The sequence below is a fragment of the Nymphaea colorata genome, chromosome 7 (assembly GCF_008831285.2).
Source record: "Nymphaea colorata isolate Beijing-Zhang1983 chromosome 7, ASM883128v2, whole genome shotgun sequence".
NCBI lineage: Eukaryota > Viridiplantae > Streptophyta > Magnoliopsida > Nymphaeales > Nymphaeaceae > Nymphaea > Nymphaea colorata.
The window spans coordinates 9393115-9406521 of NC_045144.1; the positions used below are offsets into that span (position 1 = coordinate 9393115).

Below are 13407 nucleotides of genomic sequence, written 5' to 3' on the forward strand. Positions count from 1 at the left end.
CGAATCACGCCTTCCAATCAAAATGATATGACAATAAGTGAGGTAAATTCCATCACCAAGCTGTAGGACTAAACGACTTTCTTTGAGCCTACATGGAGTCTACTCAAGATTTTAAAATCACACAATCTCCAATTCAGTTTTTTCAATTCCTTAATAGATGAAGGCTCCAAATTTGAACAAGTTACGATAAACTTGCATCAACATTCCCAGGTTTATTCATGGAGTAAGCCTTCACAAAGCTGTCCATATAAAGAACTAGGCTTAGAAAAGTGCAATGGCGGACAAGATTCCGTTATGGCTATATCTAGATCCAGAAATAATATAGGACCTTGTATGTCACTCATTTTCAGAAAGGATTATTGTGAACGTGAAGGATATAAGGGCCAAAACTTCAACTCAAGGAAGATACAATGTTATAACTGTGGATAACCAAGATACATAAACTCATATTGCCCAAGTTTCAATAAAGAAGATAAGATGGTACCCACAATGGATGGCTCATCAAAAAATAAATAAGAGTTCTCGGATCTGTGCCTCTTTTGTTTTCGATGAACCGGATCTGTGCCTTTTACTCAGCTTTTCAAATAGTCTTCAAGCACTCTTGGAGGGAGACTGGTAGGACGCAGACTGGCCCGTATCAGAGACACACCTATCATCGGGCTGTGTTAGCATCCTCTTGGCAAGATACGAAAGCTTATTGATCCTAGTATGTTCTTTCGTATAACTCTTTATAAACCTCTCTTATTTAAACACATAAACTTACTGGAGCTTTACTTCACACTGCTGATGGGCCTCATTTGGAAGTAAAAGCTTTTGGAAATCTTGAACAAACAATCTAAACAACAAAATGTCTGTACCAGATGTTAGATTGATCATAAAGCTAAGTTTTAAACCTTCAATTCATTGATATACAAAAGTATATGCTAACACTAAATGATAATACACACAGATTAAAGAAGCTAGGTAATCAATATGTCACAAAGACATTGATAACAAAAATGGCAAAGCAATTGAGGCTCTTAAGCATAATTAGGCTGTTACATTGAAAATTTTCTTTCAGAACAATACAGAACTGTGAAGACTACAGTTTAGCCATCTGCTGGACCAACTTTCGTTTTGCAAACTCATGGGCAATACTGACAGAATCTTTCCTGTGACGAAGATAGAACTCTGCAAGTAATATCTTGCTTTCTTCAGGAGTAAGATCCCCATGGAAACCCTGAAAACAATGGCAGCAACTAGTTCATATTAAGATGACAAAGCACTGTTACTTAGATGACAATGTATAAGCAAATGGAACAAATTCAAGTTTCAGAACACGCTATAAGGAAATGTTTCCTTCTTCTATTTTGGTCCTTTAGCTGGAAATTTATGTCTTGATGGATAAAAAAGAGAGACAAAAAGCCAAGAAGACATGAGAGCTTACAGTGTCAATGCCTAATGAGATACAAAGAATAACTAACCATGATCATTGCCTTTAACTAACGATACTTGGCACTAAAACAGGAAATATATCAGTGGGTAATGCTAGATCAGAAAGAATATTGAGTATGCAGGCAGAAGCCTTTTTGAACACCAGCCAGTATAGTGGGTTCCTCCACTCGACTAAGATTAAAAATCCAATTCCATTAAAAGCTCAAGACTTTTAATTTCCTTTTTTTAGTTAGATCCTTTAGTTGGAATTTTGTCTTCACATGGATAAGGAAGAGAGACAAAATGTAAGAAAATAAAGAAATGAGAGCATATCGATGCTGCAATGAGCTACAAAAGGCAACTAACCATGATAATTTCCTTTATCAAATCACAAATGGTGTTTGGTGCTAAAAATAGGGTTGGGAAACGAATGTATGAGCGAGTGATGCTAGACCAGTAAAGGCAACAGAAACAGTAATATAGTGTTCCGTGAATTGTCCCAAAGATTGAAGCAAATTCATGGATCATTAGAAAGCAGTGTTACATGAATTTGCCCTAAGCTTTGAAAGAGATTCCTGAAAAATTGTGTCAGTGTTCCTGTAGCCAAACACCCCCTAAGAATATTTATGCATGCCGAAGCCTTTTCCAAGACCAGCCAGTCAAGCGGTTTTCCTCTATTCAACCAAGATCATAAATCTAAATTCCATTTCAAACTTTAGCATCCTGAAAACTGTTACTGTTGCACATGCTGGACCAACAATTACTTCGAACTATACAATAAAGCAAAATGCAGGGTTGCAGATCAGGTAATGTCATTCTGCGAAACACGGACATAAAACATTGATCAACAATTCTCCTAGACGTTATTTGTACAAACTATGTGTGGATGCTTACCAAACGGGCACTCCTGTCACGAACTGCATGGTGCATGATAATACCGGCAGCAACTGAAACATTGAAAGAATCAACCATGCCCATCATAGGGATACAACAATGCAAATCAGCTAGTTGTCCTGCCTCTTCACTAATGCCACTGTGAAAACACATTTCACCATTTCAAAATGTGAATTGAAAATGCATTACCAAAAGCATTTTATGTTCGTCGAAATAACACAACAGGTTTATTTTGGCTGACTTTGCAAAAGGAAATTAAAAATGAAACCCTAGTTCTTAAACTAAAATTTCAATTTGTTTTTTTCTTATTTTTTGTTAGGCTGCTTGAACTAGGTTTGAGTCCAAGACCCTTATACAGTTCCACAAGAAAACAAGATACTATGAAAAATAAAAGTTAAGAATCAATTATACATAATGGTGGTCAAGGATGTTAAAAGAGTTTTATTGAAATATTAGAAAGTTAGAGAGGTGCTCTTTAAACATTTTCATATTGTTATTGGACCTTTTTTGTAAAATGTTTACAGCCAGCCCTAATCTCTTTTAAAAGAGATTAGGGTTACGTAAGTGAAGAATTCTTTTGGCTCTATCTCTCTCATCGTATCATGGTATCAGAGCCAGGTTAGTGAGCTTTTCCGGCGACCTCTTCCTCCGGCGACCTCTCTCTCCGGCGGCTCTCCGGCAAACACTCCGGCGACCTCCCCCTCCGGTGATCTCTTCCTTTCTCCCTCTTTTTCATCTCCCACCTCTATTCTTTCTTACCACCCAATAAGGAGACGGTAAGAGAATAGAGGTTGAGGGGGCTGCGTGGGGAAGGACCTGATCACGCCTATGTGGAAGGCGTGATCAGATCCTTGTTTATCAATCTTGTGGATGATATGGCTGCTGTGATCAGATTTTGTGTTGACCGTGGGGAGCAAAATATCCTATAGATCGTGGATGTTAATTTGTCCTATAGATTGTGGATATGAAGTCTGAAAGTTAAAGTTTAATGAGCTGTGGACTGCTGCTGAACGTAAGTATGAAATCTAACATTTGATTATGTTGAGATCCTTGCCGTATGTCTTGGACAACCAGTCTTATGTGGTGTGGCTGTATTTAAGAATAGCAGCAGCCATTTGTTGATGGTGGTAGTAGTTGTTGTCTTTGGCAGATATTGTTGAAGTTAATATTTACTTGATAGAAATCTAGCACCAATATCTGTAACCAGAAAACAGTACTCACGCAGGAAGATATATATATATATATATATATATATATATATATATAGAGAGAGAGAGAGAGAGAGAGAGAGAGAGAGAGAGAGAGAGAGAGAGAGAATGAAAACAAGAAGAAACTGAGGAGAAGAAACCGTAGCCAAAATGGTTTGCACGGCTTCTATTTATAATCCCATTTCCAGAATTCTAAGAGTCTCCAATTGTAGAATCCTAGGAGATTTCACAAGCTCCAAGGACATTAATTACATCATAGAAACCTAAGAGACTTCACATATTACAAGGATATTAACTACAAGACTTCACATATAACAAGGATATTAACTACAACATAGAATCATAGGAGACTCTTCACATGTTACAAGGACATTAAATATCTTAACACATTCAACAAGGAGGTGGAATCCTAAGAGACTCATCTTCAACGTGCTGGTGAAGGATTTATATTTTAACACCCTCCCTCAAGTTGTGCATGGTTTTGCACCATGTACAACTTGCCTTTTAGAAACCAGAGTCGTTCCTTTGTTAATCCTTTTGTAAATAAGTCTGCAACTTGTTCATCTGTACGAACATAAATAGGCTGAATCTCCTTGTCTTCCACCTTTTGTCTAACAAAGTGTTGATCAATCTCAATGTGCTTTGTTCGACCATGTTGTACAGGATTAAAGGCAATGTTAATAGCGCTTTGATTATCGCACATTAACATTGATGTTTTAATCTTTTCTCCAATGTCTTCTAGCAAATGTCTAACCCATGTAACTTCAGCAGTACCTGATTCAGCTTCAGTGCTGGATCTTGCTACTGCCTTTTGCTTTCGACAACTCCAAGACACAAGATTACGTCCAATGAAAATACAAAAACCAGAAATGGACTTTCTTTGATCGGGATCTCCAGCCCAATCTGCATCTGTGAATGTCATAAGTTGATGTCCAGTAGTTATATTTTCACTCTTACCATAAACTAAGCCATCTCCTGCTGTCCCTTTAAGATATCTTAATATTCTTTTGACAACATCCATGTGAGTATCTCTAGGTGCATGCATAAATTGAGATACTTGATTCACAACATATATAATATCTGGTCTAGTAAATGTAAGACATTGAAGTGCCCCAACAATACTTCGATATTGCGTAGGATCTTCATATAACTCCCCATCTTGAGCACTTAGTCTTTGATTTAGAACACTAGGAGTTCCAACAGGCTTACAATCAGACATACCTGACTTTTTCAGCAGATCCAACATGTATTTCTGTTGTGTCAATGTGAGGCGATTATTGTGCCTATCAATCTTCACTCCAAGAAAGAATCGTAAATCACCAAGCTCTTTCATTTTGAAGTTTTGCATCATCAAAACTTTAGCTTCTTCTATGTGTTTTTCTGAATTGCCTGTGATAACAATATCATCAACATATATAAGAAGTAAAGTAAATATGTTTTCCTTTCGATAAATGAAAAGAGAGTGATCTAGAGGACATCTCCGAAAACCACATTCTTGAATCTTGCAGGAGAAACTGTCAAACCACGAACGTGAGGCCTGTTTAAGTCCATAAATAGATTTTCTTAGTTTGCAAACCCATGCATGAGAGTCTCCTTTCGTGTATCCTGGAGGTTGTTCTATATATACTTCCTCCCTTAAATCACCATGAAGAAAAGCATTCTTCACGTCCATTTGATGTAGTCTCTATCCATATTCAACTGCCAATGATATAATCACGCGAATTGTTCCCATTTTGATCACAGGGCTGAATGTCTTCATCATAATCTTCTCCATATTGTTGTGTAAACCCTTTTGCTACTAACCTTGCTTTGTCTCTTTCTATGCTGCCGTCAGGTTTGTATTTAATTTTGTATACCCATTTGGAGCCCACTACGTTCTTTTCGTGTGGCCTCGGAACGATCTCCCATGTTCCACATTCATGCAAGGCATCCATTTCTTCTTTAACAGCATTTCTCCAATGATGTGATTTTGATGCTTGATCAAATGAAGTAGGTTCTTCCTCCTTGTCAACTTTTGCCATGAATAACTGAAAATCAAGTGATAAAGAATCATAGCTAACCCACCTGTGAATGGGATGACGAATGCGTTGGGATCTTCTAAGGTGGGGCATGTTGTCTTCTTCACTGTGAGCATCTCTGTCCCTTAGTCGTCGACTGTAGATAAGACCCGAATACCGATGTGCATCGTTGCTCTGTTCTTCATTATTGCTTTCGTGATGACTTGATGACTGTGCTAGATCTTCTTGATTTTCACTTTGAGCCATATCCGATGGTTGTATTGCTCTCTCTGGATCTTCATTTTGAGGCACATCATTTTCTATAACAGGATCTGCATTGAATAACTGTGTACTGGTCCAGGGATCATAAGATTCAATGGTCATAGACATTTCATTTGTTAAAACTATGTTCATCAAAAATGACATTTCTTGAAGTTTTGATACGTTTAGTTGTTGGATCATAGCATCGAAAACCTTTATATTCATCAGCATATCCAACGAATCTACATTGAATAGCTTTGTCTTGAAACTTGTTCCTCAAGGCAGCATCAACGTGAACATAGCATACACAACCAAAAACCTTCAAGTTCTTGTAATCAGGTTGTTTGCCTAAGAGTGTAAAATATGGCGATTTAGACATCAAGAGTGTCATAGGCAAACAATTTATTATGTATACAGCAGTATGGAAGGCTTCAGTCCACAAGGAAATGGGCACATTAGTATCATGCATCATGCTCATGGCGCTTTCAACTATATGTCGATGTTTCCGCTCAACTACACCATTTTGTTGTGGTGTGTAAAGGCAGGAAATTTGTCTAGTTATCCCTTTTTCACGTAGAAATTCAATAAAATCAAGCGAGGAATATTCTCCCCCTCCATCACATTGAAAATGCACCACATTGGATGAAAATTTAGTTTGAATCATGGCATAGAAGTTTCGAAATATGTGGGGTACTTCTGATTTGTGTTTCATGAAGTAAATCCAGGTGAAACGTGAGTAAGAGTCAATGAATAAGACATAATATCTTGACCCAGACATGGAATCAATAGGGGCTGACCCCCATACATTAGAAAAAATAGTTTCAAAAGGTTTGGAAGCCCTTTGATTTATATTATGGAAAGGTAAAACATGACTCTTACAAAGTCCACAACTTGAACATTTTTTGACACTTGAAGTAAGAGGTAAACTTGATCTTGGAATGAGACTATCTGTGACAAGTTTTTCAATGAAATGTCGACCACAGTGTCCTACCCGACTATGCCACAAATTAGACTCCAAAATTTGGTTAGGGCCCCTTACTTTTGATTGAAAACGGCAAGAACTTGGCACTGTTGATGCATTATGAGAAAGAGAAAATGTCTTCAATCTTATATCAAAAGTGGATGAATCCTTGGGTAGACATTCCTTGAGGACGTACATATTCCCTTGACGCTCCCCTCTAGCGAACATTTTCTTCGTTTGGAGGTCCTTGACATAGACAGAAGAAGGTGTGAATTCAACAGAAGAGCTTGTATCATCAATGAGTTTAGAAATGGATATGATGTTCTTTTTGATATTGGGAGCAAGAACAACATTAGACAGTGATAGAGACGAGGATGACAATGGAATATGTGCATTTCCAATATGTGTAATGGGATGAGATTTTCCATCACCTGTTATAATGCAACTTCTACCGTAATGAGGGGATAAGTTAGTCAATTTACCTGCATTTCCTGTCACATGGGTAGCTGCACCTGAATCCAAGAACCATTCTCCCTGCTCATTTTGTTTTATAGTCATCTTTGAGAATGCGGTCATCAATAGCTGTTGCATATCTTCAGCGGTGGATTTAGAACTTTGTCCTCCTTGTTTATAATCATGTCTTACCCCTTTGTTTTTATTTTGAGGATTAAACCAACACTGTGCCTTCATGTGTCATTTCTTGTTGCACTGAAAACAAATTGGTATTTTTCTTGAAGTATCCAAAGGAGACATACCTTGGTTATGTGGTGTTGGTAGAATGCCACGACCACCATGGTTGGAGTTCCCATGGCTCTTACCAAACTTTACATTCATAGCCAACGCATTTTGGGAGTTCCGTTTATCAGTCCTTTCAATGACTCTTTTCATATTCATTTCATGTTGGAGAAGTTTACCTTGTAGTTCGTTGAAGGAAGGCAGAACAGGAAGGACCTCAAGAGCTGTAATAAAAGCATGATAATCATGCCCAAGTCCATTCAAGGTTTGCTGCACCTTTTCCTTACCAGAAATGTTATTCCCTGAGGCAGCAAGTTGGTCTGCGAAGGCCTTAATACGCCCCAAATAATCCATGATAGACGTTGAACCTTTGCTCAAATTCTGAAATTCTTTCTTTAAGTACATAATTCGAGCTTCTGGTATTTGGGAAAAGGTATCAGCAAGGGTTTCCCATAATTCTTCTGCAGTACAATCATCAGAAACTGAAAGTAACACTTGTTGAGATAAAATGAACAAAATATACGCAACCAGACTTTGATCACGTCTCATCCACATAGCATGTTCAGGATTGCTGTCTTCATGAACAACAATAACTTCTCCTGCCTCATTTTTTATTTCCTGTAAAACGGATATTGGTAGAACCTTTGTTGAACCATCGAGATGTCCAAAGAGGCCTTAACTTCTTATGAAAGGCATGATATGCCTTTTCCAGATCAGATAATTCTCATGGTTGAGTTTTTCGGTAATAAGGTGAGGAAGAAAACTTGAGGACATGCCAGAATGCGAAAGGTTTTCCATGACAGCAGAAAGGAATGGTATATAGGTAGAAGATGAGAGGGAAAGAAGACATGATATAACAAGATGTGTCCTTGGGTAAGCAAGAAGAAAAAAGAACAAGAATTGCGCAAGAGAAAAGTAAATTCAGGATAGAGACAAGATGAGAAAAGAGTTCTAACCAGATCAGACCTGTTTGGGCATTTCGTTTGGTAGAGATAACGTAACCTGGCGCTCTGATACCATGATAGAAATCTAGCACCAATATCTGTAACCAGAAAACAGTACTCACGCAGGAAGATATATATATATATATATATATATATATATATATATATATAGAGAGAGAGAGAGAGAGAGAGAGAGAGAATGAAAACAAGAAGAAACTGAAGAGAAAAAGCCGTAGCCAAAATGGTTTGCACGGCCTCTATTTATAATCCCATTTCCAGAATTCTAAGAGTCTCCAATTGTAGAATCCTAGGAGATTTCACAAGCTCTAAGGACATTAATTACATCATAGAAACCTAAGAGACTTCACATATTACAAGGATATTAACTACAACATAGAATCCTAGGAGACTTCACATATAATAAGGATATTAACTACAACATAGAATCATAGGAGACTCTTCACATGTTACAAGGACATTAAATATCTTAACACATTCTACAAAGAGGTGGAATCCTAAGAGACTCCTCTTCAACGTGCTGGTGAAGGATTTATATTTTAACATTACTGTCTCTTGAAGATTTCCTGCCTGTGTTGTCTTCATCGGCTGCAACTATTATTTGAGTGTCTGTTGTGTTTCTTTCCTGTTTTACTGCCTAAATTTCAGTCCATATTGCTGCTTGTGTCTGCTGGAAATATTCAGAGTTTATGCTTGGGTTGCTGCCTGCTTTATTGAACTTCTGATTTGATATTGGAGCTGTAAGAATTTTTTAGATTCTCCTGCATTGCAGTGATTTTGATATACCTCTAATATTAGTAGCCAGCTGGGTCCTCTTGATTTCTTATGGCTGAAGACAGTAAATCAGAAAGTTCTATTGAATACAAGATGGCTGGAAATTCATTCTCTTATGGAACCACGATAAAATTGAATGGTTCAAACTATGAAATATGGTCTAGGGTGTTCATGATGTCTGTGGCTGGGCATAAGAAAAAAAATGTTCTTGAGGAGGATGAACCTACTGAGAAAAAGGGGATATATGTTGTGTGGGATGAATCGCCACAAGCGAAGATCCTTCTTCATCCCAAGCAACTCATTCAAAGGCAACAATATCTATGGTTGAGTCTTCTACTGATCCTTCTATATCTATGTCATATTCTCTTAACTTAAGTAAGGATTGTTAAGATTTGTGCGTATGGAGGCTCGGGTCTATTCAGACCTGATCCACTTGTTTTCTAATCCACACGCCTAAACATACTAGGCGGTGGCACTTTTGTAAATGTTATATAATTTTTGTACATTTTGTTATAACCTGATTAGGTTAATTCTTTAATATAGATTAAGCATCGCACGGCTGTGTGTGCCGGCGACTCTCTTCCTCCATTTGTCTTCTCTTCTGTTCTTTCTTCTCATTCTACCTGTTTTCAGACGAAGAGACGTGAATAAGCGAAGATTCTCACATGGTAACAGAGCCAGGTTACCTCGTCCTCCGATGAGTGATTTCAGTTTGACGTGATTATCCCTAATCTGCCCTAAGTACTATTTTCTGGCGTGGATATCCTTCATTTCAGTTTGTGCCCTGAATCTTGTGTGATTTACTCTAATTGATTTGCCCTAAATTGAATTGCCCTAATCAATTTGCCCTAATTTCTGTTGCTGCCCCAATTTGCCCCAATTTTCTGCCTCACGTTGTCTGCCCTAATCATCTTTATTCAGTCATGGATCAGCCGACTCCCTCTCTTCTATCCTCCAGCTTTCTCTCCCAACTTATCTCCCAAAAACTGAATCATAGTAACTATTTGACTTGGAAACGTCAAATTGTCCCATTTATTAAAAGTCATAGACTCTATGGGCATATCGATGGCACTACTCCAGCACCTCCAAAAATATATTTACCGTGAAGTGAAGAAGACCGTAGTGGGAGATCAAGCTACTGGGGCTTCGGCTGGAAGTGAAACTAGCATTGGATATGAAACTCTTACGGAAAGTAATCCTGAATATGATGTTTGGCTGGCCCACGACCAGTCACTTGTTGCATATATTACTTCTACCTTGTCAAAGGAGGTATTAGGAGGTATTGATGATGATTTAACAGCCTTAGAATTGTGGTCTACCCTTGCCACAACGTATTCTCAAGTATTGTAAACACGGTTTCTGCAATAAAGAAGGCAATTTCAGGATATCAAGCGTGAGACGCGTACAGTTTTGGAATATTTGAATGAAATAAGAAATGTAAGTGATCAACTTGCTGCCATTGGACATCCTGTCAGCGATAAAGACAAAGTACAACAAGCCTTGAGTGGCCTGGGAACAGAGTTTGATATTTTTTGCACAGCCTTGGAGGTCTTACCTGTCCTCCCATCCTTTGAAGATCTGAAAGCCAAGTTATTTCAAACGAAGCTAGTCGTGTTCAGCGACAGAATCTCTTTTCTCCGAACAAATTGATCACAGGGACACATGCATTGCAAGGGAATTGTACTCGCCCTTGGACTCCTCAGGCAGGAATGGGAAGAGGGATTCTCCCGACACCACCAGGCATGAATACTACTGCTGCCACATCTAGAAGGGTTCTGACTTGCTTCTATTGTAATAAGAGGGGGCATGTAAAATCAGAATGTTGGCACAATCCTCAGAATAAAAATAATCAAGTCAAGCGTGAAAACAAGGCAGCAGCAGGTCAGTTTCATCCTCATCTAGCTCAAATCCAACATCAAATGTTTCATTGGAGGTGCAACAACTTCTTATGACAGCCTTATCTAAGCTTCACTTGAAGCAAAATGAGCAAGGAAAGTGGTATGTGGACTCTGGAGCAGCAGCCCATGTTACTGGTGACATAGGTAATTTATCTAGTGTTTTCCCTTATTTAGATCAAGGCTCAGTTGTCACAGGAGATGGTTCCCATCACACAATATCGCACATTGGAAATGCACAAATATCTATGGGTTCTTCTTCCATTCCATTAAAGAATGTCCTTGTTGTTCCAAGTGTCAAGAAAAATATTATCTCAGTGTCCAAACTGACTGATGATACTCACTCCTCTATTGAATTCACACTGTCTTCTGTTTATGTCAAGGATGCTCGAACCAAGAGGACATTCGCTGAGGGCACTCGCAAAGGAGATATGTATGTTCTTGAAGAGGCTCCAAAGCTGTCAAAATCTCACCCTTCAGATTCATGTTTTTCAATTCATAGTGAAATCAATGTCGCAGAATATAATAAGCCATCCATTTGGCATGGTCGGTTAGCTCATTGTAGTAAGTCTTTTGTTCGGAGTCTTGTTGCAGACGGGCTCTTAGATAAGTCCAGTCTGAGTTCAGTTAGTGAGTCCAGCATGTGCTCGAGTTGTCATATCTGTAAGAGCCATGCCCTTCCTTTTCAATTAATAAATAAAAGAGCTTCAAAGGCTTTTGACACTATATATTTCGATGTTTGGGGGCCTGCTCCAATTCCTTCTTTTTCTGGGAGTAGATATTATGTCATTTTTATTGATTCATATTCCCGATATACTTGGATTCATTTCATGAAACACAAATCAGAAGTCTTCCGCCTGTTCACTCAATTTCATGCTTTGGTTCAGAATAAATACTCCAGCAATATTGTGCATTTTCAATGTAATGGTGGTGGTGAATTTATTTCTAATGAATTTACTGAGTATCTACTAGATAATGGGATCACTAGACAAATTTCATGCTCGCATACACCTCAGCAAAACGGAATTGCTGAAAGGAAACATAGGCATATTGTTGAAAGCGCCCTTAGCATGATGCATGACACAGACTTACCTATGACATTGTGGACCGAGGCTTTTCATACGACTGTTCATGTTATAAACTGACTGCCATTGGCTTTGCTTGATGGAAAATCTCCATTTTTTCTATTAAATCAAGAACAGCCGTGTCATGAAGATTTACGTGTTTTTGGATGTGTGTGCTATGTGCATGTTGATGTTTCCTTACGAAACAAATTTCAAGTCCGTGTTGTTTTGTGCAGATTTATAGGGTATGCAGAAAATTACAAGGGTTATAGGTGTTACAACCCTAAAACTGGGCGTGTACATATTTCACGACATGTTGTTTTTTATGAAAGCAGGTTACAGGACTCCAAGGCAACTTTTGTGACACTCAAGGACAAAAATGAGTTTTATGATACTTGGTTACATGCTGAAATCTTAAGACAAGGGGCGGAAAAGTTGAATGAACATAAGGAGCAAGCTGTTAATGAACCCGAAACACTTGTAGGTAGCTCCTTGAACAGCAGTACTTCCTTGGACAGCATGCCTCCATTTTCTCAGCCCAATGATCCACCTACACATAATCGGTTCTCAGGCCTGATGTATTCTAGGCGATCAGTTCTTACCGCAGTTCCACGCCAGTCACAACGCGTGAGACATCCTATTGATAGATGGGTGAGCTATAATAATTTTTCTTTGGATTTTCAGTTGTTTATGACAGAAGTCAACAAAAAGGTGGAACCAAAATCCTATCACCATGCGAGTAAGGAAAAATGTTGGGTTGAAGCTATGAATGAGGAAATGGCAGCCTTGCATGAATGTCAAACTTGGCAGATTGTTCCCCGTCCAAATGATAAGAATGTTGTGGGTTCCAAATGGGTTTACAAGCTGAAATATAAGCTAGATGGTAGCATTGATCGACATAAAGCACGTCTTGTGGCACGCGGGTTCACTCAGCAATATGGGAAATATTATGATGAAACATTCAGTCCGATCATCAAGATGGGAACAATACGTGTGATTATTTCTCTTGCAGTCTCATATGGATGGTTTCTTTATCAGTTAGATGTTAAAAATGCATTTCTTCATGAGATTCTTAAGGAAGAGGTTTACATGGAGCAACCTCCCGGCTATACTACTCATGATCCTCAACAATGGGTCTGTAAATTACAAAAATCTCTATATGGGTTGAAGCAAGCTTCTAGATCATGGTTCGATCAGTTTTCTCATCATATACAACAAGTTGGTTTTCTCCAAAGCTCTCTCG

The 13407-nt window shown here is 38.4% G+C and overlaps 1 protein-coding gene across 1 annotated transcript in view; it reads right to left on the reverse strand.

Annotated features, from left to right (window-relative positions):
- Positions 1-852: 852 nt before the first annotated feature.
- Positions 853-13407, reverse strand: part of LOC116257481 (uncharacterized) — a 31350-nt gene continuing 18795 nt past the window's right edge. Inside the window, exons 5-6 of the mRNA XM_031634267.2 lie at positions 2308-2446; positions 853-1219 (exon numbers count right to left, since the gene is read on the reverse strand). Coding sequence (XP_031490127.1) covers positions 1082-1219; positions 2308-2446 — 277 coding nt within the window. The 3' untranslated portion in view covers positions 853-1081. The remainder of the gene's footprint in view (positions 1220-2307; positions 2447-13407) is intronic.